Below are 20,554 nucleotides of genomic sequence, written 5' to 3' on the forward strand. Positions count from 1 at the left end.
CCTATACACGCTCACTAGCCCACCACCACGACCACTGACCCTCGGTTGACTAAAGCAATCATATTGAGGCGGACACAGTTCAGCTAGCTGGCTATAGTCATTCATTTGCAACCAGGATTCAGTTAAAAACATAAAATCTAGATTTGCAGACAAGATAAAATCATTTAAGATAAAAGTCTTACTTGAAAGTGATCTCACATTGAAGAGAGCCATTTTAAATGAGTTTGTTCTGGGTGCTGGAGTTGGTGCAGTTGTCCTAATCCTTAAGAGATTACTAATATTTCTGTGTGGGATGTGCACATTTCGGTTTACTGGTCTATGCCTGATGATGACAGGAATAGAAGTCTGTGGAACAGCGCTGGGAGCAGACGGCTTTACATGCCAGCAGGTGGAGACAGTTGTTTGTGGCAGTGAGGCAGAGATCTGTTCAGTGAGCGGTGGTGTGTCCAGGTGTGCTGCATGGATGATGAGTCATTCACGTAAGTCATGTGTGGACCGCACCACCAAAATAAAGCAACAGCCCCTTTCATACTACTTCTGTAGTTTATTTTTAATGCGGTGTTCATGAGGGAGACAGACGAGCGAGAGGATGTGCTACAACTGTTACGGTGGGTGTGGGTTGAGCAGGTTGGAGGACCCAAATGCAGGACGCAAGTGTGATGGAAATTTGACATTTTACTGTGTTTACTGTTTCACCCTGCATGCTTCATCAGAATAGACCAGTGTTTCACTGTGTGGTATTTGATTATTTTATTATGTTACAGCTAGGTGAAGTTTTCCATGGGAAAGATGCTCGTTAGAGAGTTTTCTTATCAGACTGTCCTTGATAGGCCTTCATCTCAGGACAGCTGCATAATACCCTTACAGTATAAATCCAACGAAGGTTAAAATCAAGGGCAACTGGACTTAGTTGAAGATGGCAGTATCTTCAACCAAGTCCAGTAGCCCTTGATTTTAACCTTCGTTGGATAACTATGACCTGGATGACTGAGAATCTTCATAGACAACTTACAGTATAAAGTCACCTGCTACATTTGGTGTCAGAAGTGGGATGGTTTGACAAAGTTTGTCTGGGACCTGAGACGGCCGGCGACTGATCAGCCTGGAGTCAAGTGTCTCAGCCTCCACCTCGCTGACTTAAGAGACGGGAGGGTCGACCGTCCGTGCCCCGGACCGTTGCCACTACCATCTCAAAAACGAGTTGGACCTACGTTGTCCTTAACGGTGAGTGTCTGAAATAAACTACAAAATTGCGTTTGTTCTTTATTTTTTTTTAGACTTTCAGCTTAAGATTGCTATTTTGATTGTACCATCTCACACGTGGATCCTTAGTTAACAGGGCCAAGCAGAATTACAAGGAAGTTTTTCTCCGCTGTTAACTGGTTGACAGGGCCGAGCAAAATTACTGCAGATTCTCTCCACTGTTTTGACCGGTTGAGCAGGGCTGTGTAGAACACGGGTTTCTACGCTGCTAACCATTTGGGGCTTCGAACAGGGCCGTGTAGAAACAAGGTATTTTTCCGCTGTTACGGAGTGTGGTGTGTGGACAGAGGGGACCCAAATGCAGCGCTCAGAGGGAAGGAGGTTTATTGGAGGAAAAAGAGTGAGAGGGACTGGAGGGGAGGGAGAGGAGGACGTCGGGGAAGTACAGGCACGGGGAACCAAGGAGACAGGAGGCCAGGGAGCCGGGGAACACAGGGGCCGAGGAAGCGAGGAGAGGCGGGGGAACAGGGAGGGCGCCATGAGGGAAGTCCAAAGAGGAGTGGGCCAGTGGATGAGCCCAGCCGAACGGAGGACGAGGGTGAGTGTACCTGGGAGGGAAACAGACAGAGGGACAAGGTTAGGGAAGGCAGCGACAAGGTACAGGGTAAATGTGAAAAAACAAGAAACGTGAAAGCCTGAACGTGGGGATGGCACCGGGTATGGAGCAACGACGATCAAGCGAGGATGGTGTGGAAAACCGGGGTTGAAATACAGGCTGGGATGAGGTTGATTACTGGCAGGTGTGGCAGGCTGACGAGGTGGATGATGAGTTGCAGGTGCAGGTAGTTGGCTGGGCTCAGGAGCAGAGGGAGAGAGAGCACACAGGGGAGAAAACACAGGGAGGCAGGCAGAGAACAGGAAACCAAGGAAAAAAAAAAAAACAGAAACTGATAAAAAGGAGAAAAAACCAGGACACTCACCGTCAGCCGGGCTGCCACCACAACAGGGCCCCCTCCTCAATGGACGCCTCCCGGCGGCCTTCCTATTGGACAAGGGGTTTGGCAGACGAACACAGGGGAGAGGAAGTCGTACTGGGGTCCGCCTGATGGGGGTCCAGGGTCCAAAACCAAACTGGGAATTCAGGGAGGGCTCAGGACAGGGAAGGGTTAGGGGAACGGGCAGGGCTGAACAGAAAACACAGGGCTAGACAGGGTGCCAGAGGGTAGAGCTGGGAGACCAGGGGGTTCGGGCGGATGTCCCGAGGGCGGACCAGGGAAGCCAGAGGGCGGACCAGGGGAGCCAGGAGGGTCCAGCGGGCGGCCCGAGGGCATGGCTAAGGGACGAGACGACCTCTCCAGAGGCCAGGGAGCAAGGCGAGACAAGCCAGAGAGTTCGGGCGGGCAGGGGGCTGGCAGGAGGTCGGCCGGACCACCGGCGGGGCTGAAGCCGGTCCGTCCGCCGACAGAACACGAGGAGCAGGGGTCGGCCGGACCACCGGCGGAGCGGGTGTTGGTCGGACCACCGACGTCCTTGCTCCTTGACGGCGGGTTCCACGTCGCCCTCCAGCTGGCCTTACTGGAGGTGGATCAGACGTGGAGCCGGGGGGGAAACTAGCCTCCACACTAGTAGGCTGCAGACTGGCTGCCCGTGCTTCTTCTGACTCCCTGGCCTTCATAGCAAAGAAGGCCAGGAGAGTCATAGTCCCAGAGTCTTTGTTGGCCGAGGAACCGGGGATCAGGCTGGCGGCGCTAGCGGGCCGAGGAACCGGGGATCAGGCTGGCGGCGCTAGCGGGCCGAGGAACCGGGGATCAGGCTGGCGGCGCTAGCGGGCCGAGGAACCGGGGATCAGGCTGGCGGCGCTAGCGGGCCGAGGAACCGGGGATCAGGCTGGCGGCGCTAGCGGGCCGAGGAACCGGGGATCAGGCTGGCGGCGCTAGCGGTTAGCGCTCAGAGGGAAGGAGGTTTATTGGAGGAAAAAGGGTGAGAGGGACTGGAGGACGTCGGGGAAGTACAGGCACGGGGAACCAAGGAGACAGGGGGCCAGGGAGCCGGGGAACACAGGGGCCGAGGAAGCGAGGGGAGGCGGGGGAACAGGGAGGGCGCCGTGAGGGAAGTCCAAAGAGGAGTGGGCCAGTGGATGAGCCCAGCCGAACGGAGGACGAGGGTGAGTGTACCTGGGAGGGAAACAGACAGAGGGACAAGGTTAGGGAAGGCAGCGACAAGGTACAGGGTAAATGTGAAAAAACAAGAAACGTGAAAGCCTGAACGTGGGGATGGCACCAGGTATGGAGCAACGACGATCAAGCAAGGATGGTGTGGAAAACCGGGGTTGAAATACAGGCTGGGATGAGGTTGATTACTGGCAGGTGTGGCAGGCAGACGAGGTGGATGATGGGTTGCAGGTGCAGGTAGTTGGCTGGGCTCAGGAGCAGAGGGAGAGAGAGCACACAGGGGAGAAAACACAGGGAGGTGGGCAGAGAACAGGAAACCAAGGAAAAAAAAAAACAGAAAAACTGATAAAAAGGAGAAAAAACCAGGACACTCACCGTCAGCCGGGCTGCCACCACAACATCCGCTGTTCTAACCATTTCGTGGTTTGAGCAGGGCCGTGCAGAAATACATTTTTCTCCGCTGTTTTAATTCCTTTTGGGGTTTAAACAGGGCTGTGCAGAAAAAAAAAAAAAAGGAACAAAAAGAGGAGCAATAAAAAATATATAAAATAATAATAATAATAAAGTTAAAAAATATTCCAAAAAAAACAAAACAGGAAAACAAGGGTTTCTCCGCTGTTCGAACAATTTTGGAGTCTTAACAGGGCAGTGAAGAGGACTGTTTTTTTCCACTGTCGACCGCTTTTCCCAGAGTTTGTAGCCGTAAACAATCTGGATTTACAGTGACGACTATATCTAAGGAAAGGGTTAGAGTCCCTAAAAGACTTGTACAAGCAAAGAAGGATAGTGTGGGAGATGGGAAGTCAAACGAGCAAAATAAGCAAAGGTGAGAGACCTGATTATTCTTCATCTATCATACAATGCATGCAAAAGAAATATGGTGAAGAATGACAAAAACATTATTGGTGAATAAATTCTGTTTCCTATTCAGTTTGAGGCAATTACAACAGGTAGAAAAGTGATTTTTTTAAGGGTAAAAAGACAAAGAAGAAAGTGTCATTTTAAACATAAGCATTTGAAAGCGTCATGCATGTGGAAGGCAGGATCAGAAAGTAAGAGAAGGCAAAGGAAGTATGCCAAATAAATGCCTCACAATGAGGGTGAAGGAAAATGTGAAACATAGAGAGACATACATTAGAGATGAGAGGTTATGTGTTGGAGTAAAAACTGGTAAACTGAGTGGAAAACAGCTCCTAAAATCCTTCTGCCAGTTGTAAAAGTTATGACTGAAAAAGATAAAACATCTATGGGACAATTTGATAAGTGGGTTGAAATGTGTTAAATGTGAGTTTTAGTTCAAAAATATATATATTTGGAGCAGCTAAAGACATGTTTGAAGAGAAAGGAAAGGAGAGATGCAGAAGAGCATGCAGCCTTGTTCAGAGGAAAAAAAAAACGAAACAAAACAAAAAAAACAAGGTGAAACCTACCATTTAAGGCAGATTGCTATATAAACTAGAATTAAGGGAATGTGTAAAGACTTAAAACAGAACATTTGACTAGATAAAATAAGGATAAAAGGAAACTATTAAAAAGACACCATAAGAACAAACTAACACATTATCTCTTCTTTAACTGAGGTACACAAGTCATGGAATCCATTCCGGCTGATCCAGTCCTGGACTCCGCTCCTCCTCCTCCGATATGCTCCAGTCCCAGATCCATCCAAGGATGAAGACTATGCTGATGTTAAAACTGCTGCTGAAACACCATAAGCCATAGAGAGATGATGAACTAATCCAACATTAAAGACCTACAGAAGCACTGTTCTGGTCCGGTTACAGTAATGCAACACATCGTATTGCCCAGTCATGGAAATGCCAATTATAAAAGGAATATTTTGTATTTGGAACATTGTTGAAGCGACGGGTCACGTGACAGCCTCACATGCAATTGGAGCAGTTTGGACCGTTTATCAAAGGATGCCATAATGACTTAACAAAGACAGCTGAGTAGCAAACCAGCTCAAACAACACCTCCACTTTGGAGACCTGCAAGAGTTCTACAATCTCAACAAAATACTTCACTCTAGCTTCACAAGAAAGTAGGCTGGAGCACAGAATGGACTCAGTACAGCGATGTAGCGGATGCAGGCCAATCACAACAACATGTTTGTATTCAAGAACAGATCATGTAGAGCTCTCCAAGTTCACATGATCATCACCTTATGGTCACAGCGGTCTGAAATAAAGTTCATCGGAAAAGAACATGTTCTGAGCCGGACAAGGCCAGAAACTGCTGTTGGAATAAAGATGCCAAATTTCACAGCGTCTTAGTGACAGACGAGAGGACCTGCAAGCTGAAGATTTACACAAAGAGGACAATAGTGAGAAAATAGCCATCAAAAACTCTGTTCTAAGCCATCACAGTACGAGAAAACGTACAGTACAGTGGACAAAGGTGGACATTGGTACACAGAGATTGTCTGGACAGATCCAAAGCAGATCCAAATGGACTGAGCTGGAGGGGGCGGGACGGACGGCAGTGACAGGAAACAGCTGGGACACACACACACCGGGTGAGTCACAATTTCTCACAGAAAAATAAAATCTTAAACACACTGAAGCAAAAAAACAAAAAACAAAATATTATATTAATTTATTAGTAAATGCTGATGAGCCTGAACAGCCTACATTGGTGATGAATGATAACCACCAAGAGTTTTAGAAACTGTAATTTAAACCTAGCAGGGGACAATATTGCTACAATGATATGTTGAAAACAGCCCCAGAGAGGGGCAGGTTGCATATATGGTATCATGTTGATGAATTCTGATGACATAGTTGTTAAACACTTATTTCAGTTATCAGAGCACTAATGAGTGAACCCCACTGCACACACAAACATAGACACACACACAAACACATACAGTTAACACAAAGTTTGATTTGATTGATTTGTGATGATTTGATGTGTTAAATAATATTTACTAAAAAAAAAAAAAAAAAAAAGAAGTGCTTGGAAATATTAAACATGTTTTCTTTTTGTTCACTGCTATAGGCTGCAGTGACCTGTACGCACCCACATTTTCAAAAAAGATTATGATGAAGGCCGACCAACAGAGTGGTGGTAAATGCATTAGTGCACCCGCGAGCACTACAGGTTTAAAGATTTCACATTATTGGTTACATCACAGACCACACATTTCTCTGTTGGTGATTTGACAAAGGTCTGTTTTTAAAATTTTACATTACCCACGCGGCTGGTCGGTTTCCGTTCTGCAGTCCATCACACGAAGCGTGCTGAGATGACCATTGTGTTGCTAAAGCTGTTCGCCCACAATGGCTGTCTGTCTGTCTCTAATTGCAATTCGAATAGACAGAATAACTTCTCTGGGAATGTGATCACGATGAGAGTAAAGCTCTCTCTCCCAATGCATTCAAGCCTTTTCATCTATTCCAAAACCTCAACATCACCTCAACCTCGACATCACAATAAAGAAGGTGATGATGATTTTATGGACAAGGGATCCCATTACTGACAAAGAATGAACAGAGAGAGAAACCTTTCTCCCATGATTCATGGTGAACTAACAGTGCACTTGACTGACTTGAACTGACGAAGCTGAGCTGACAGAGCCTCACTGACTGAAATGGCTCTCTATAGTCTACCTGTACTCGGGGACGACAAAGACCTGACCTACGTTCTTACTTGACTTGACCGAAGGACAATCACATGACCTGTTCTGACACTACATCTTGGAAGCAAACCAGATGCCTGGTCCTTATTGTCATGTTTCTTGCTGTGTCTGTTGCTTTATGTTATGCTGGATGTTTCTTTGTGAGCTGCTGCCCTGTTGATGATAAAATGTGATGCACGCTAACAGATTGACCCCATTTCTACATGAAAAGAATGCCGCCTGCTCGTTCCTTGTTGTTTGATGTTATTGTTTAAATTCCTTTTTTTTTAACATGGTCCAGAGTTTTGCCCATGCGCTCTCCTCCACAGAGAAAAGGGGAAACTGAATGCAAAACTATAGAATGTGATGAGAACAAGTCTGTGTGTGAGGTGTGTTATCAGACAGCCTGGAAGCTCAAGGTTGAAACTCATTCAGAGAGGCTGTTTCACACACACAGAGCAGAGTGTCATCCAGAAGAACCATGTGACCACATGATGAGGGAGCTTTTTAGCTAAACCCAAGCAAAGGCAATAAGTGCTGTTGATGATAGTTGACATGTTTCCAAAATAGATAGACATCAGTATTACTACAGCAACATGGTGGCAGACTGAGACCAGTTGCTTTTTTTTCAGCAAAACTTGATCCAGTGGCTGCAGGGTTACCACGTTGTCTTAGAGCTGGGGCAGCAGCTGAGAAAGCTGTCATGGCATCACGTCACATTGTTGGTTATTCTGATTTAACCCTTTGGTCCCTCATGCGGTTTCTATGATCTTGCTTGAACAGAAGACCTCTCATCTCTCCACAGCACGTTGGCTCCGATACACCATTGTTCTATTGGATATGCCTAACATCACTCAAACGCTGTAATGTTTTAAATCCTGCAACTTTGCTCCCCATTCCAGGAGACGGAGAAGATCATAACTGTGTTGCTGTGCTTGAGCAGGTTTGTACTCCATGTACAGATCTGTCTGAAACACCTCTAACTAATCCAGACCTGATTCTCTTTGATGACGGGTCTGCTTCACGCAATGTTAACACAGGAAAAAATCAAGTTGGGTTTGCTATAGTCGCTCAACACGAGACACTGAAATCTGGCCCCTTGCTATCTCATTATTCAGCTCAAGTGCAGCTGAGTTGGTTGCACTCACTGAAGCTTGTAAATGGCCCATACTAATGTAAATGCTCCGTACTTGTATAGCGCCTTTCTAGTCTTTTTTCTTTTACACTACATCTGCATTCACCAGTCATGCACATACACTGAGCCTAAGTGCTCAAACGGAAACTAACATTCACACTCACTCATACACTATTCGGGGTTCAGTATCAGCCAGGGATTGAACCGCCGACCTTCCGATTAACGGCCAACCTGCTCTACCTCCTGAGCCACGCCTAATGCGAAAGACGCGAAAGCTGATGGAGCTGCCCGCACCGCAGCTCAACAGGGCCTGACACACACACACACACCCACCCACCCACCCCTGCACACAGACACAGATATTCCTCTGACATTGCATGCTATGCAACAATTTGCTACATCAGATGAGAAACGCACATGGCAACAGGCTGGTTGTAAATATGCTGATGGATTGTGGACTGGTCCCAATGACAAACCATGTTTACCCAAACATTTTTTTCCACATTATGCTAAATTGACACATGGGTTAGATCATGTGTCAAAGGGAGGGATGTTTGATCAACTAAAGCAACACTGGTTTATGAAAGGTTTCACAACATACGCTCACAACTTTTGCCAAACGTGCTCAATCTGCCTAACACACAACACAGGGAGAGGATTAAGGGTTCCCTAGCGGCACACCCATCGCCAGACCATTTGATCACCTGATGATGGACTTTATTGAGCTTAATCCGAGTCAAGGCAAAAGGTACTGTTTGGTCATAGTTGATATGTTTTCCAAATGGATGGAGGTTTTTCCAACTTCAAAACAAGACAGTGCAGCTGTAGCAAAAGCCCTGATTCCTGGGATCTTGCCGCGCTGGGGCGTGCCTTCTAAAATCAGCAGTGACAACGGCACACCTTTTGTAAGTGAAGCCATCATCTCCTCCCTTCCTCTCCTGGATAGCTGCGTAATACCCTTACAGTATAAAGTCACCTGCTTCTTCGCTGGCTCTTTGTCTTACACTCTGCAGACTGTTTTGCACTCTGTAAGTTTGTCTGACCCTTTGCAAAGAATAAAACCCTTAAAAGATGTCTGGATTGGAATCTTTATTTCAGAAGACTCACTAAAGGACAAATCTCCATTACACAAGGCAGAGGTGGTACAGTTCAAAAAGGTGATTAAACAAAAAGCAAGCACACTTACATACTGATACATACATACATAAAGTGGCTGAGTCCATGAAAAGCCAAATGAGAAACTAAACCAAAATCCAACACAGGTAATCCAAAACACCAAGAGCAGAAAATTGGGAGACTGAAGCCACAACTGACAGGGAGTAACACCAACAATGACCGGACCCAGACTGAGGGAACAAAGTATATGCACACATGGGTTAACGAGCTGGGACAACACAGGTGACTGGGATCAGGTTAACGAGGGAGGCAGAGAGACAACAGGGGGTAACAGAGAGAACACTTAGACAAGCAGACATGGGGCAGAGTGAATAACCAAGAATGCACAAGTACGACACAGGGCTGAGATGCAGAGCTAAACAGAACCAGTAAATGAACAAGGGAATACACAAGACTAAACAGGGAACACAAGACAAGGAGTAAACAAAAGATATTAACTAATGTACAGGATTAGGAACTAACTAAACAAGACTACACAGAACCAAAAACGGACTTAAACAGGAAAGACATGAACACAAAAACCACATTCCTAACAATGCTGATCTGCAATCAAATAAGATTTTAAATAGGCCTAGTAAAAAAACAACAAAAATAAAATCAGTAAGTGGCGGTCAATGTTGATATTGTGGCAGACCGCCACAAATAAATGTATATATAGGAAACACTGCCTTTCCTCTGTTATTGCTGCTACAGTGGTCTAAGTAACTGGGACCAGGGTGCTCTGTGGGCGTGACTGGCCGGCACCGCTAACCTCGCTGGTGCTTATGGAGCTTCTCAACCCCGAAAACATTGGAGCACATTTTTTCGATTCGCCATCAACTTTGGTTAAACTGCCAGTATTGGACACTAGTCAGGTTGAACAAGGACAGGGGCTGAGGAGAAACGAGACATAAGCTCCAGGAAGGCCTTTTCTGCCTCCGGGGTCCAAGAGAAGGGTCTGTTAGGAGAAGTGAGAGAGGTTAGAGGCGCAGCCACACAACTATAGTTCCGGATAAATCTCCGGTAAAAGTTAGCAAAGTTGTTTTCTGGTTGCTGGGCCACTCCTGAACAGCTTTTACCTTGGATGAGTCCATCATGACCCACCCCTTGGTGACCAGGTAACCCAGGAAGGAGACAGTGGAAGCATGAAACTCACTTCTTGGGCTTGGCAAACAGGCGATTCTCCAGCAATCTCTGTAGGTTCTGATCCTTTTCTACAAAAAAGAAGCCTGCCCCTAGGGGAGAGGAGGAAGGTCTAATGATTCCAGCGTCCAAAGAGTCTTTGATGTATTTTTCCATGGCTTCTCGCTCAGGTCTGGAAATGTTGTAAAGCCCAGTAGGGGGGCGCCTGGCAGCAGGTCATTGGCGCAATCATAGGGGCGGTGGGGGGGCAAGGTCAGGGCTTGTTGTTTACTGAACACATCTCGGAGGTCATGGTAAACCGGGGAAACCAAGTCAGGAGTAAGGGCTGAGGAGCTGGGTACAGGGACTGACTGAGATGAGGCTGATCTAAGAGACTCCGAGTGACAGGTGGGGCTCCAACTAGTGATTTTGGCTGTGGACCAATCGATACTGGGGTTGTGTTCAACTAACCAGGGGTGTCCAAGAATTAACTGAGTGGAGGAGACTCAATGATGAACAGACTAATCTGCTCATGATGGTTACCGGAGAGTTGGAGCTGCAGAGGAGAAGTTCTGGAGGTGACTTGGGCCAAAAGTCTCCCATCTAGGGCATTAACCACTAGGGGGTCTTGGAGGGGAATGGTGGTCAGGCCCAACTGTTTGGCTATATTTCTGTCCAAAAAAAACAACTCATGAATCAACAAAGGCTTGCAAATCATTGGACTGACCTTCGTCAGAGATGATGGCTTGCAGGTAAGTGCGTCGGCAAGAAGATGATGAGCGGTTGTTCGGCTCGCTAGGGCGCTCCCAAGCTCTAGCGAGGCCGCCTGTTTGACGGCCTTCTGGAACAGGTGGCTAGGTGAGGGCTGGCCGCAATACAGGCAGCTGTTAATCTGGCGACGGTGCTGGTGCTCTTCGGGACTCAGCAGAACGGCCCAGTTGCATAGGCTCTTCCTCTGGAGACAGCTCTTTGCGGTTGCTTGCCTGCGATGGACGGAATGATGTTACTAGCTGAGGTGGTTCAAAGGATCTTACTGTCCCAGAATGGTGTGGGGCTCGGAATCGAGTGCTGTTTGCGCTCTTTCAATTGTCTCTCCTACGCTCCCGGCAGCGGTCATCTATGCAGATACAGAGAAATTAATTAATCCAAGCTAGAGCTCTCAGGGTAAGAAACAAGTTTATCCTTTAACTATTCAGTCAAACCGTTTGAGAATACAGGGAGCAATGATTCATTATTCCAGCCACTCTCCATAGCCAAGGTCCGGAATTAGACGGCGTATTCTGCCATACTGGGGCTCCCTTGGCGCAGGAGTAGCAGTCTCTTGGAGGCCTCATTACCTTTATCAAAACCTTCCGCATTTCATCCTTGAAGGCAGCGTAAGAGTCTGATTGCCGAGCGTCTCTCCCATGCCGTGGTTGCCCACTCGAGCGCCTCGCCCCGGTGAAAACAAGACCACACTGGAGTAAAAAGGCAGATTCCCATCGTACCTTTCTGGTGTGGGACCCAAGGCTCCCGGTCGGATGGGTTGGTGGCAGAGGTGCCACCAGCTTGCGGAGGCTTCACCGGATCGGGGGCGAAGCTGATGCTGGAGAGCGGTGACGTACTGTTAGATTTTCCAGGCAGAGAAGACCCAAACGCAGATCTAAGTAAAAAGACAGTTTATTCAAAGAGATTGAGCGGGGAAGTCAGGAGTTAGAGGAAGAGGCTCCCTTCCAGATTCAGGGTAGGGGGAAATCCAAGGTTGCTGCTGGCGGACTGGGAGCGGGAGAATGACCAGGCTGCAGAACTGAGAGCTTTCTGGCTGGTGGCTTGCTGAGGCTTGATGGAGGTCTTCTGAGACAGAGAGAGACAACAGGTTAGACCGATGCAAGGAGACAATAATTCAAAAGGCAAGACAGATTCTGAGGTTGGCTGGGGCTGACACGACATACGCGTGAATACTCAACGATCTGGCAGGGACTCTTCTTCTTCTTTAGAGTTTATCGGCAGCTTGCTTTTTCTTGTGTATATTATCAATATTGAATACAGTAAATCCTGATGACTATTAGATATACCAGTCATGAGACTGTATAAAGCTGACACTGAATCACTTCCAATTAAAGCTTTTTTGATTTTGTTTTCCTCAATCCATTCTAGTGCCATCTTAATAGCATATAATTCAACTGTATACACACTCAGATCATTTGTGGTTCGTCTGCTTATCTCACCTCTTTGGTTGAAAATGTAAACTGCAGATCCAGTCTTTCCTGTTTCTGGATCCTTTGATCCGCCTGTATAAATCTGAATATACTCTTTATATTTAAAATCTATATGTCTATAAAATTCCGCTACCAGATCTGTACTATTACTTACTGTTTTAACTCAAAGTAATTTAAAATCAACTTCCATGGTTTCTAGCTTCCATACCGGTGTATCAGGCCATATTATAGTTGGGCAGAATTCCTTTTCATACACTCCCAATTCTCTAGCCGCCTCATCTCCGACCCACCCAAAACTGAACTTTTGTGCTCTCTCCCTTTCCCAATTATCTTTTAATATTATTTTAGTTGGATGACTATCTCCATGCCCTTTTAGATTTACCCAATAATTTACAAGCAATTGTTTACGTCGGATGTTCAATGGCATTTCTCCCGCTTCCACCTGTAGAGCACACACTGGTGATGTTTTAACTGCCCCTAGACATAATCTCAGTGCTTTAGCCTGTATTACATCAAGCCTCCTAAGTACAGATTTGGCTGCTGATCCATATGCCACACTTCCATAATCCGTCCTTGATCTTATTAGACTTACATATATATATTTCAGTGATTTATAATCTGTTCCCCATTCTAGTCCTGTTAAACATCTCATTAAATTTATTACTTTTTTACATTTGTCTTCTATATTCTTCTACATTTCTAATATGTTCTACCCATGTTAACCTTGTGTCAAAGTATACTCCTAAAAAACGGAATGCTTTAACTCTCTCTAAGTTACTTCCATATAGTTTTATATTAATATTTTCCTTGATTTTCTTCCCTGTGAAAAACATTACTTTAGTTTTCTCTATAGAAAATTTAACACCCCACTTTATTCCCCACTTCTCAACATGCTGTATCCCTTCTTGTATTTTTTTAACTACATGTTCTATATTTCTTCCTTTTTTCCATATTGCCCCATCATCCGCAAAAAGTGATCTTCCCATACCTATTGGTATATTCACATATATATCATTAATCATTACTGAAAATAATGTGGGACTTACAACACTCCCCTGAGGAGTTCCGTTTTCTATAACATGTTCACTTGATAGGTCTGCCCCTATTTTAACCTGAATTGTTCTTCCTTCCAGGAAATCTTTGATCCAGTTAAGAAAATTTCCTCTAATTCCCATATTATACAATTTAATCATTAGTCCCTCTCTCCATAGCATATCATATGCCTTTTCTACATCGAAAAATACTACCACTGCTGTCTCTTTATTTACTTGTGCTTTTCTTATGTTATCTTCCAAACACAATACTGCATCCATAGTATTCCTACCTCTTCTAAACCCACTTTGACATTCAGCCACCATACCTCTTTTTTCCATAATATACATTAACCTCTCATTTATCATTCTTTCCATTAATTTACAGACATGAGATATCAGAGCAATAGGTCTATAACTTGTAGGTTTACTAGCTTCTTTCCCAGGTTTCCTTATCGGCACAATAATTGCCTCCTTCCAGCTCTTTGGAAGTTTCCCTTCCTCCCACACTTTATTGTACAGCATCAACAACTTATTCTTCCCCTCCTCACTTAACTGTTTCAACATGCTATAACAAATGTCATCTTTTCCTGGTGCAGTCTTCCCAGTTTTGGCCATTGCTCCCTTTAATTCTCCCATGTTAAATAGTACATTTTGTTCATCCTCCACTTTCCCCATCTTCATAAATACCTCTACATTTTCAGATTTAGTCTTCTCTCTGCCTCTCTTCCCTTCTTCAGATAAGTTATTAGAGCTATGCACATTGACATTTCAGCCTTTTCCTTATTTGTCACTGCAATTTCATTTCCACTACTCAAAACTGGATAACTCCATTCTCTCCTTTCACCACCCATCTTTTTAATCATTGTCCACACCTCTCCAATCTGAGTTGTATTCCCAATTGAGCTACAATAGTTCCTCCAATATGTTCTTTTTGCCTGCCTAATTGTTTTCCTTACTATTGCCTGAGCATATTTATATTGAATCATGTGCCTGAAGTTATGAGTTCTTTTCATTATTTTAAATGCTTTGTTCCTATTTCTGACTGCTTCTTTTCATTCCTCATCCCACCATGGTACGATTTTCCTCTTTACCTTACCTTTACTTTTTGGAATAGACTCCATTGCCGCTGTTATTATACCTTTCTTTATTTTATTTTCCAGTGTCTCTATATCATCATTATACTCAATCTGGCTCAAACATCTATCACTTTCTCTCTGAAAATGTTCCCAATTAGCCTTCTCAAATACCCATCTTCCTCCTCTTTCTTCTATACTTTGAGATAATGAAATATTAATTTTACATAATACTGGATAATGATCACTTCCTATTGTCCCATCCTTATATACACTCCAATTACATATCGCTGCCATACTACTAGTAACCAGTGTAAGGTCAAGTACAGATTCCTTCCCCGTACTAACCTCTATCCTTGTTTTACTTCCATCATTTAAACATACTAAGTTTTCCTCATCCAATAACTCTTCAATTACTTGTCCATTACTATCCATCTTCTCACTACCCCACAATGCATTATGCGCATTGAAATCCCCACACCATACAATATTATTATTGTCTTGCCCCTCTATTTCCTCAAGATTATTTATATCTAATTTTCTACACGGATTGTAATAATTTATAACTACAATTCTTTTCCTTTCAGCCCATGTTTCTACCACTACATATTCTTGCTCCTTTCCTATACCTAACACCCTATGCGGAATCCCTTGTTTTATAAATGTTATACATCCCCCTCCACCACCATTTTCCCTATCTTGTCTAACTGATACATATCCATATATTATAAAGTCCAAATTAGGCTTTAACCAGGATTCCTGAATGCATATAACATCTGGCTTTTCTCTTCTACTCCTTATAAATTGCTTGAAATCCTGCCCATTTGCGATCTTGCATTCCATTGAAGGATTAGCATTACAAAAATTATTAACCTATACATGTTGTCTCTTGACTCGACTGTACACTGAGTTCATCCCTCACTTCTTCCCACTTTAATCCTGCCATATCTAAGTGGTGTATTGCTACTTTAACAATAATCTGGATTCTTTCAGTTTTAGACCTGACTTCAGCTGTAGCATTTATCACCCCTGCTATGAATGTCCCAATTTCTTCTTCTCTTCCCATTTTTCCTTCTTTTCTTGGTGATCTTCCCTGCTCACCCTTTTTGTACTTTCTCCACTCTGATTCTTCTTTTCCTGCTCTGTTCTCTTAACAGCCTCAACATAAGAAATGTTTTCTTTTAATTTTATCTGTTGTACTTTAACTTCTTTTTTCATCACTTCGCATCCCCAAAATGCCACACTATGATTCCCTCCACAGTTACAACACTTTGGTCTTACTTCTTCCCCACACTTTCCATATTCATGATCACCACTACACCTAGCACACCTCCTCTTTCCTTTACATACATTAGCCATATGTCCAAATTCCTGGCAATTATAACATCTCATTGGCTTAGGTACATACTCTCTTATGCTGTATCTCATAAATCCATAATATACCTCTTTTGGTACCTCCTTTGTTTCAAACTCAACCAATATAGATTCTGTTTCTACTTTCTCCACTCCCCGTGTCATTCTTACTGCAATTTTAACTGACCTATTCTTCATTCTCAAGTTCTCCACCAACTCTTTCATATTTACAGTAAGTGGAATTCCATATATCATTCCCTTACTTCCGCCATTTATTTTCTCCCCCACTCTTACTACTTTTACTATTTTTATTTTTCCAACACAACTCATCTTCTTTGCTTTTCTGTACTTCATTATTACATCCTACCAGCAGATTTCCATCTCCCAAAATTCTTGCCTACTTCACTTCTCCTACCTTTTCTCTTATTATTTTAGTTAACTTAAGTGGATCCATTTTTTTTTACTCCTCCTTCTCCCTCAAATCGTACCACTACATTAAGCAATCTTATTTTAGGTTCCTTCCCTTCATCTTCTTCACTTTCCGTCCCATTTGAACTAACACAACCTTTTTTCTTTCTTTTATGACTAGTCTCCTTCTTATCCCTATGCATTCTCCCTACTTCCTCCCAATCACTTTCCCTCCTCTCATCACTACCATTTCCCTCTGCCTCACTGTAATCCATACCATCCACCTGTCTCCCTGCCATCCCTATCCAGATTATTGGTTTAATGAGCAACCAGAAGCTGTGAAATAGCACCGCTACCGGACCTATACAGGCCGTCGGCCGATGCTATCCCACACCAACTCTTAATCGACTCACCAACCAACAAACTCGCACTTCGTTCTCCACCCAGTGCAAAATTCAGACAGACCACAGTACTCGTTTTTCCGGAATCCACTGTCGCGTGTCGCGTCACTGTCCCTCAGTGTTCGGCCGCCACTGCTGTATACGCTCCGAAACTCCTCGCCTCCGCCTCCTCTCTGCTACAGCGGTTAAACCCCGCACACTATTCTTGTACTGGAGATCCACGGACTTCTTGGTTATAAATATATCGCTTTACAATTACAAAACAACACGATTTATTGTCACGAGACAGTTCAATAAGAGGTTCACATTTTGAAGTTTTTATTTCCCCTTGTTTATACATAATCCCTTGAAAACCATTCTTTAAACAATTCAGGTTTTAAACCAACATTTAAACAGACTAAACAAATGTACTAGTTGGACCTCGACTGCTTGATGGACTGCTAATAGTAGAAAATGGGGTAAATTAACAGATACACAAACAAATGGAGTTATTTACTGATGAAAGGCTTTGAATTTTTCATGCTAAGCTACATTAACGGTCATTAAACAAGGTAAAAGAATGACAAGACAACTAAAAAAGGCATTGGAAAATAATGACACATTACAGGACATAGTTCCATACATATTGGCATATATTAACAAGTAAAATTATACAAAATACGTTTTTTAGCAATTAAGACGTTTGGGAAAATATTTTGATTTATTTGTTATGAAGATCTTAGAGAAAGTATAACCTAGATGCATTCTGTCCCAAACAAATTATAGCTAAGTTCATATATGTTAATTGCAGAAAAGCAAATAAATAAATAGTAAAATAAATAAATAGTAAAATAAATAATCAAATAAATAAAATATTGCATGGAAACTGGCTTTACATAAATAAATAAAACTATATAATAAATATATAAATTGAAGAAAAATCTTTGTAGAACTAAAAGTATAAAGAAGCATAGCTTGTTTCATTTTTCGTGCAGTCTAAGAATACATCTAAAAGTAAACAGCTCTAAAATGATACTGTATACACTTGTATTATGTTATTTGTACAAATGCAAACGAGTATTCTCAAATACAGGAGTCAAGCGATTTCTGTTCCAAACTGCTGCCTACAAGAACAACTGACTGCAATGAAAAACCTCTTTAATAAAGAGAGGACTGGAATCCGAGAGTTTACATAGACAGATGAATGACTAAAGAAAGTGCATTCCCCACACACTCGGGGAATAATACAACATAATGAAGCAGAAAAAGAGAAGGTAAGCTGGTACACAGCAAGACTCCCACTGCATAGCTGTCAAATCTGTTTCAGATTTTACAAAGCTCCAGGCTCCTCTTCTCCTAGCATATGCTGCCTTTTCCAAAGACATTTGTAGCCAAAGGCCGTGAATAAACTCTGTAAATAGTGGCAGTCAGGAGCACAGCGACCCCTGTCATACAAAATCCTGTCGTGGGTAAAACCTGGAATTTGTCCAGCTTTTAGAACGGTCTCATTCTTTCAGTTGCCTATTCAATAAAAAAATAGCCTCTGGGTGAATGGCTGGTTGTTGGGGTTAATTTGCTGGCCAGTCCAAGAGGGTTCAGCTCTAAAGGTTCCCACAATGACATCACACCAAGTGAGGGTCGTTGGCAGGGCTGACAGTGAAGCGCGATGATGTCACCGGATTGGCCCCCACAGGCGACCTTGGTTTGATTGACAAATCATCTTTCCTTTTTGATTCTTTGCTCTTCGTGTTTTGCCCTGATGGAAACAAAAACAAAATCAAGCACAATGTGAAGTCCCTGTCACATGCGTCTTACGTACACAAGTTGAGTTGTGCTTCCCCAAACCATTTCATTTTACCTCCATTTTGTCATTAGGTCATGTTCATAATACCACAACACGTGCTTGATATTTCATAAAGTACACTTTATCATCAGTAATGAGTTAAGGTCTTCCTGCTACAAGTCCAATCAAACAATTGTCTCGGTAAATATAAAATTAGAATCAAACCTAAGTGTACACTAAATACTGAAGTACTAAACACTTCTGGTTCACCTGCAGAAAGTCTGGGTGTCAGGATGGGGGCCTTTTCACAAGACTGTGCCTAGGGACCTGTTGTCTCAAATCCGTTCATGCCTGGGACACATGTGCCTTCAATACTACTGACATATACAGTCAGATAGTAGCACCAAACCAAATACAAAATAGGAAAAAAACTATATCTATTAATATAATCACCCAGAAGCAAAAATAACTCAAAGGGAACACAGCCTCTTCTTTCAACAGTTTGAAGTTTTAGCTCTGAAGGCTACAAAGATTATGAAATCATCTAATTTTGGAGTTTCTGCATTGCTGTGTGTGTGCACAGCCCAAACTTTCACTATTCTGTGAAATGAGGTGATCAGTGTATGAGATGGAGAGAGGAAGTCAAAGAGAGCAAATGAAAATGTGTTGGGAAACACAGCTTAGGCCTGCATTGTTGAGCGTAGGATTTATGTCCCCGCTCAGTTCCACATGTCACAGTGTCGAGGGGGATAATTATAGAAGATTAATTCTGCCTGCATATTTGCAGAGAAGATGGTTGAACTGAGGGTTTTCCATTTCAGTGGGTGAGGATGACTTAGAGGCTGTCAGATTTTATAATGTCATTCTCCAAGACTATGTTATAATGCATGTATAGAATTTCAGACTTATGCACATTATTTAAATTTTCTAGCAAGACTAAGAGTCATGCTCTGTGATGCCGCACTCAGGTACAGCAGTGCTTTGAGCTAAATGTTAATGTCGGTATGCTAACATGCTCACACTGACAATGCAAAAGTGCTAATGTTAAACAGGTATAAGATATAGTATGTTTGGCATCTTAGTTTAGTATGCTAACATGAGCCAGCTAGCACAAACACAACGTACAGCTGAGGATGATGGGAATGTCATTAGTTTTGCAGGTATTTGGTCATAAACCAAAGTATTAGAAAAACCAACATTTTGACCTGATGGTGGCGCTAAATGAAAAGTCAGAAGATCAGCAAAGTTAATACAATTCATACTGAGATAATCCATCCACAAATGTATGTACCAAATGTCGTGGCAGAGACAGGAGATATTTCGTTAAAAAACACAAATGTTAACCTCATGGTGGTGCTAGGAGAAAAGTCTGCAGATCACCAAAGTCAGTAGGATTTGTCCTCCGGGGACCATGAATGTACGTACAAAATGTGATGGCAATCTATCCAATAGCTGTTAAGATATTTCAGTCTGGACCAAAGGGATGGAACAACCAACTGACCAACATTGCCATTCCCAGAGCCATGACGCTCGTATGGCTAAAAAAGTCTGCGTTGCGTCATGAATGTGAGATGTTTATGATCTTACCACGCAAATCCAACTTGGTGCTCTTGACAGACACTGGGGCTGGACTAGTGGGCGCTGAAGAGCTCAGCTCATTGGTTGGAGTTTCCTGTTGTAATGAAACAGAACAGTCAGGCTTGTTATATCTAACATGATCTCTTAATTATCAATTATTGGAAGTATGGGAAATACCTGATCAAAAAGATAGATTGTGACATCATCAAAAAAGGACACATTTCTTCCTCTGTCCTTCTCTCTGTCCATCGGTTCCTTAGGTGATTTCAGCAGACTCCTCAGCCCGACACGTTTGTCCACGTCTGTTTCTGTGACGACAATCACCCTCCGGGAGCTTTCGTC

The 20,554-nt window shown here is 43.4% G+C and overlaps 1 protein-coding gene across 1 annotated transcript; it reads right to left on the bottom strand.

Moving 5' to 3' along the window:
- Positions 1-17,830: 17,830 nt before the first annotated feature.
- LOC123975765 (serine/threonine-protein kinase LMTK3-like) lies at positions 17,831-20,539 on the bottom strand. Its single transcript, XM_046057500.1, has 3 exons — positions 20,390-20,539; positions 20,222-20,306; positions 17,831-18,607 (listed from the first exon to the last, which is right to left on the bottom strand). Exons 1-3 carry the CDS (start codon positions 20,459-20,461, stop codon positions 18,474-18,476), a joined length of 291 nt encoding a protein of 96 aa, XP_045913456.1. The 5' UTR covers positions 20,462-20,539; the 3' UTR covers positions 17,831-18,473.
- Between the last annotated feature and the right edge of the window lie 15 nt (positions 20,540-20,554).

This window comes from Micropterus dolomieu, linkage group LG08 (genome assembly GCF_021292245.1).
Source record: "Micropterus dolomieu isolate WLL.071019.BEF.003 ecotype Adirondacks linkage group LG08, ASM2129224v1, whole genome shotgun sequence".
Classification (NCBI taxonomy): domain Eukaryota; kingdom Metazoa; phylum Chordata; class Actinopteri; order Centrarchiformes; family Centrarchidae; genus Micropterus; species Micropterus dolomieu.

Excerpts from the sequence above, each read along its gene's own strand:
- LOC123975765 (XM_046057500.1), bottom strand. The coding sequence starts at position 20,461 with ATGGACAGAGAGAAGGACAGAGGAAGAAATGTGTCCTTTTTTGATGAT. Across the intron at positions 20,307-20,389 it reads CAATCTATCTTTTTGATCAG|GAAACTCCAACCAATGAGCT; the intron begins GTATTTCCCATA and ends TCATTACAACAG. Across the intron at positions 18,608-20,221 it reads CACCAAGTTGGATTTGCGTG|GGCAAAACACGAAGAGCAAA; the intron begins GTAAGATCATAA and ends TGTTTCCATCAG.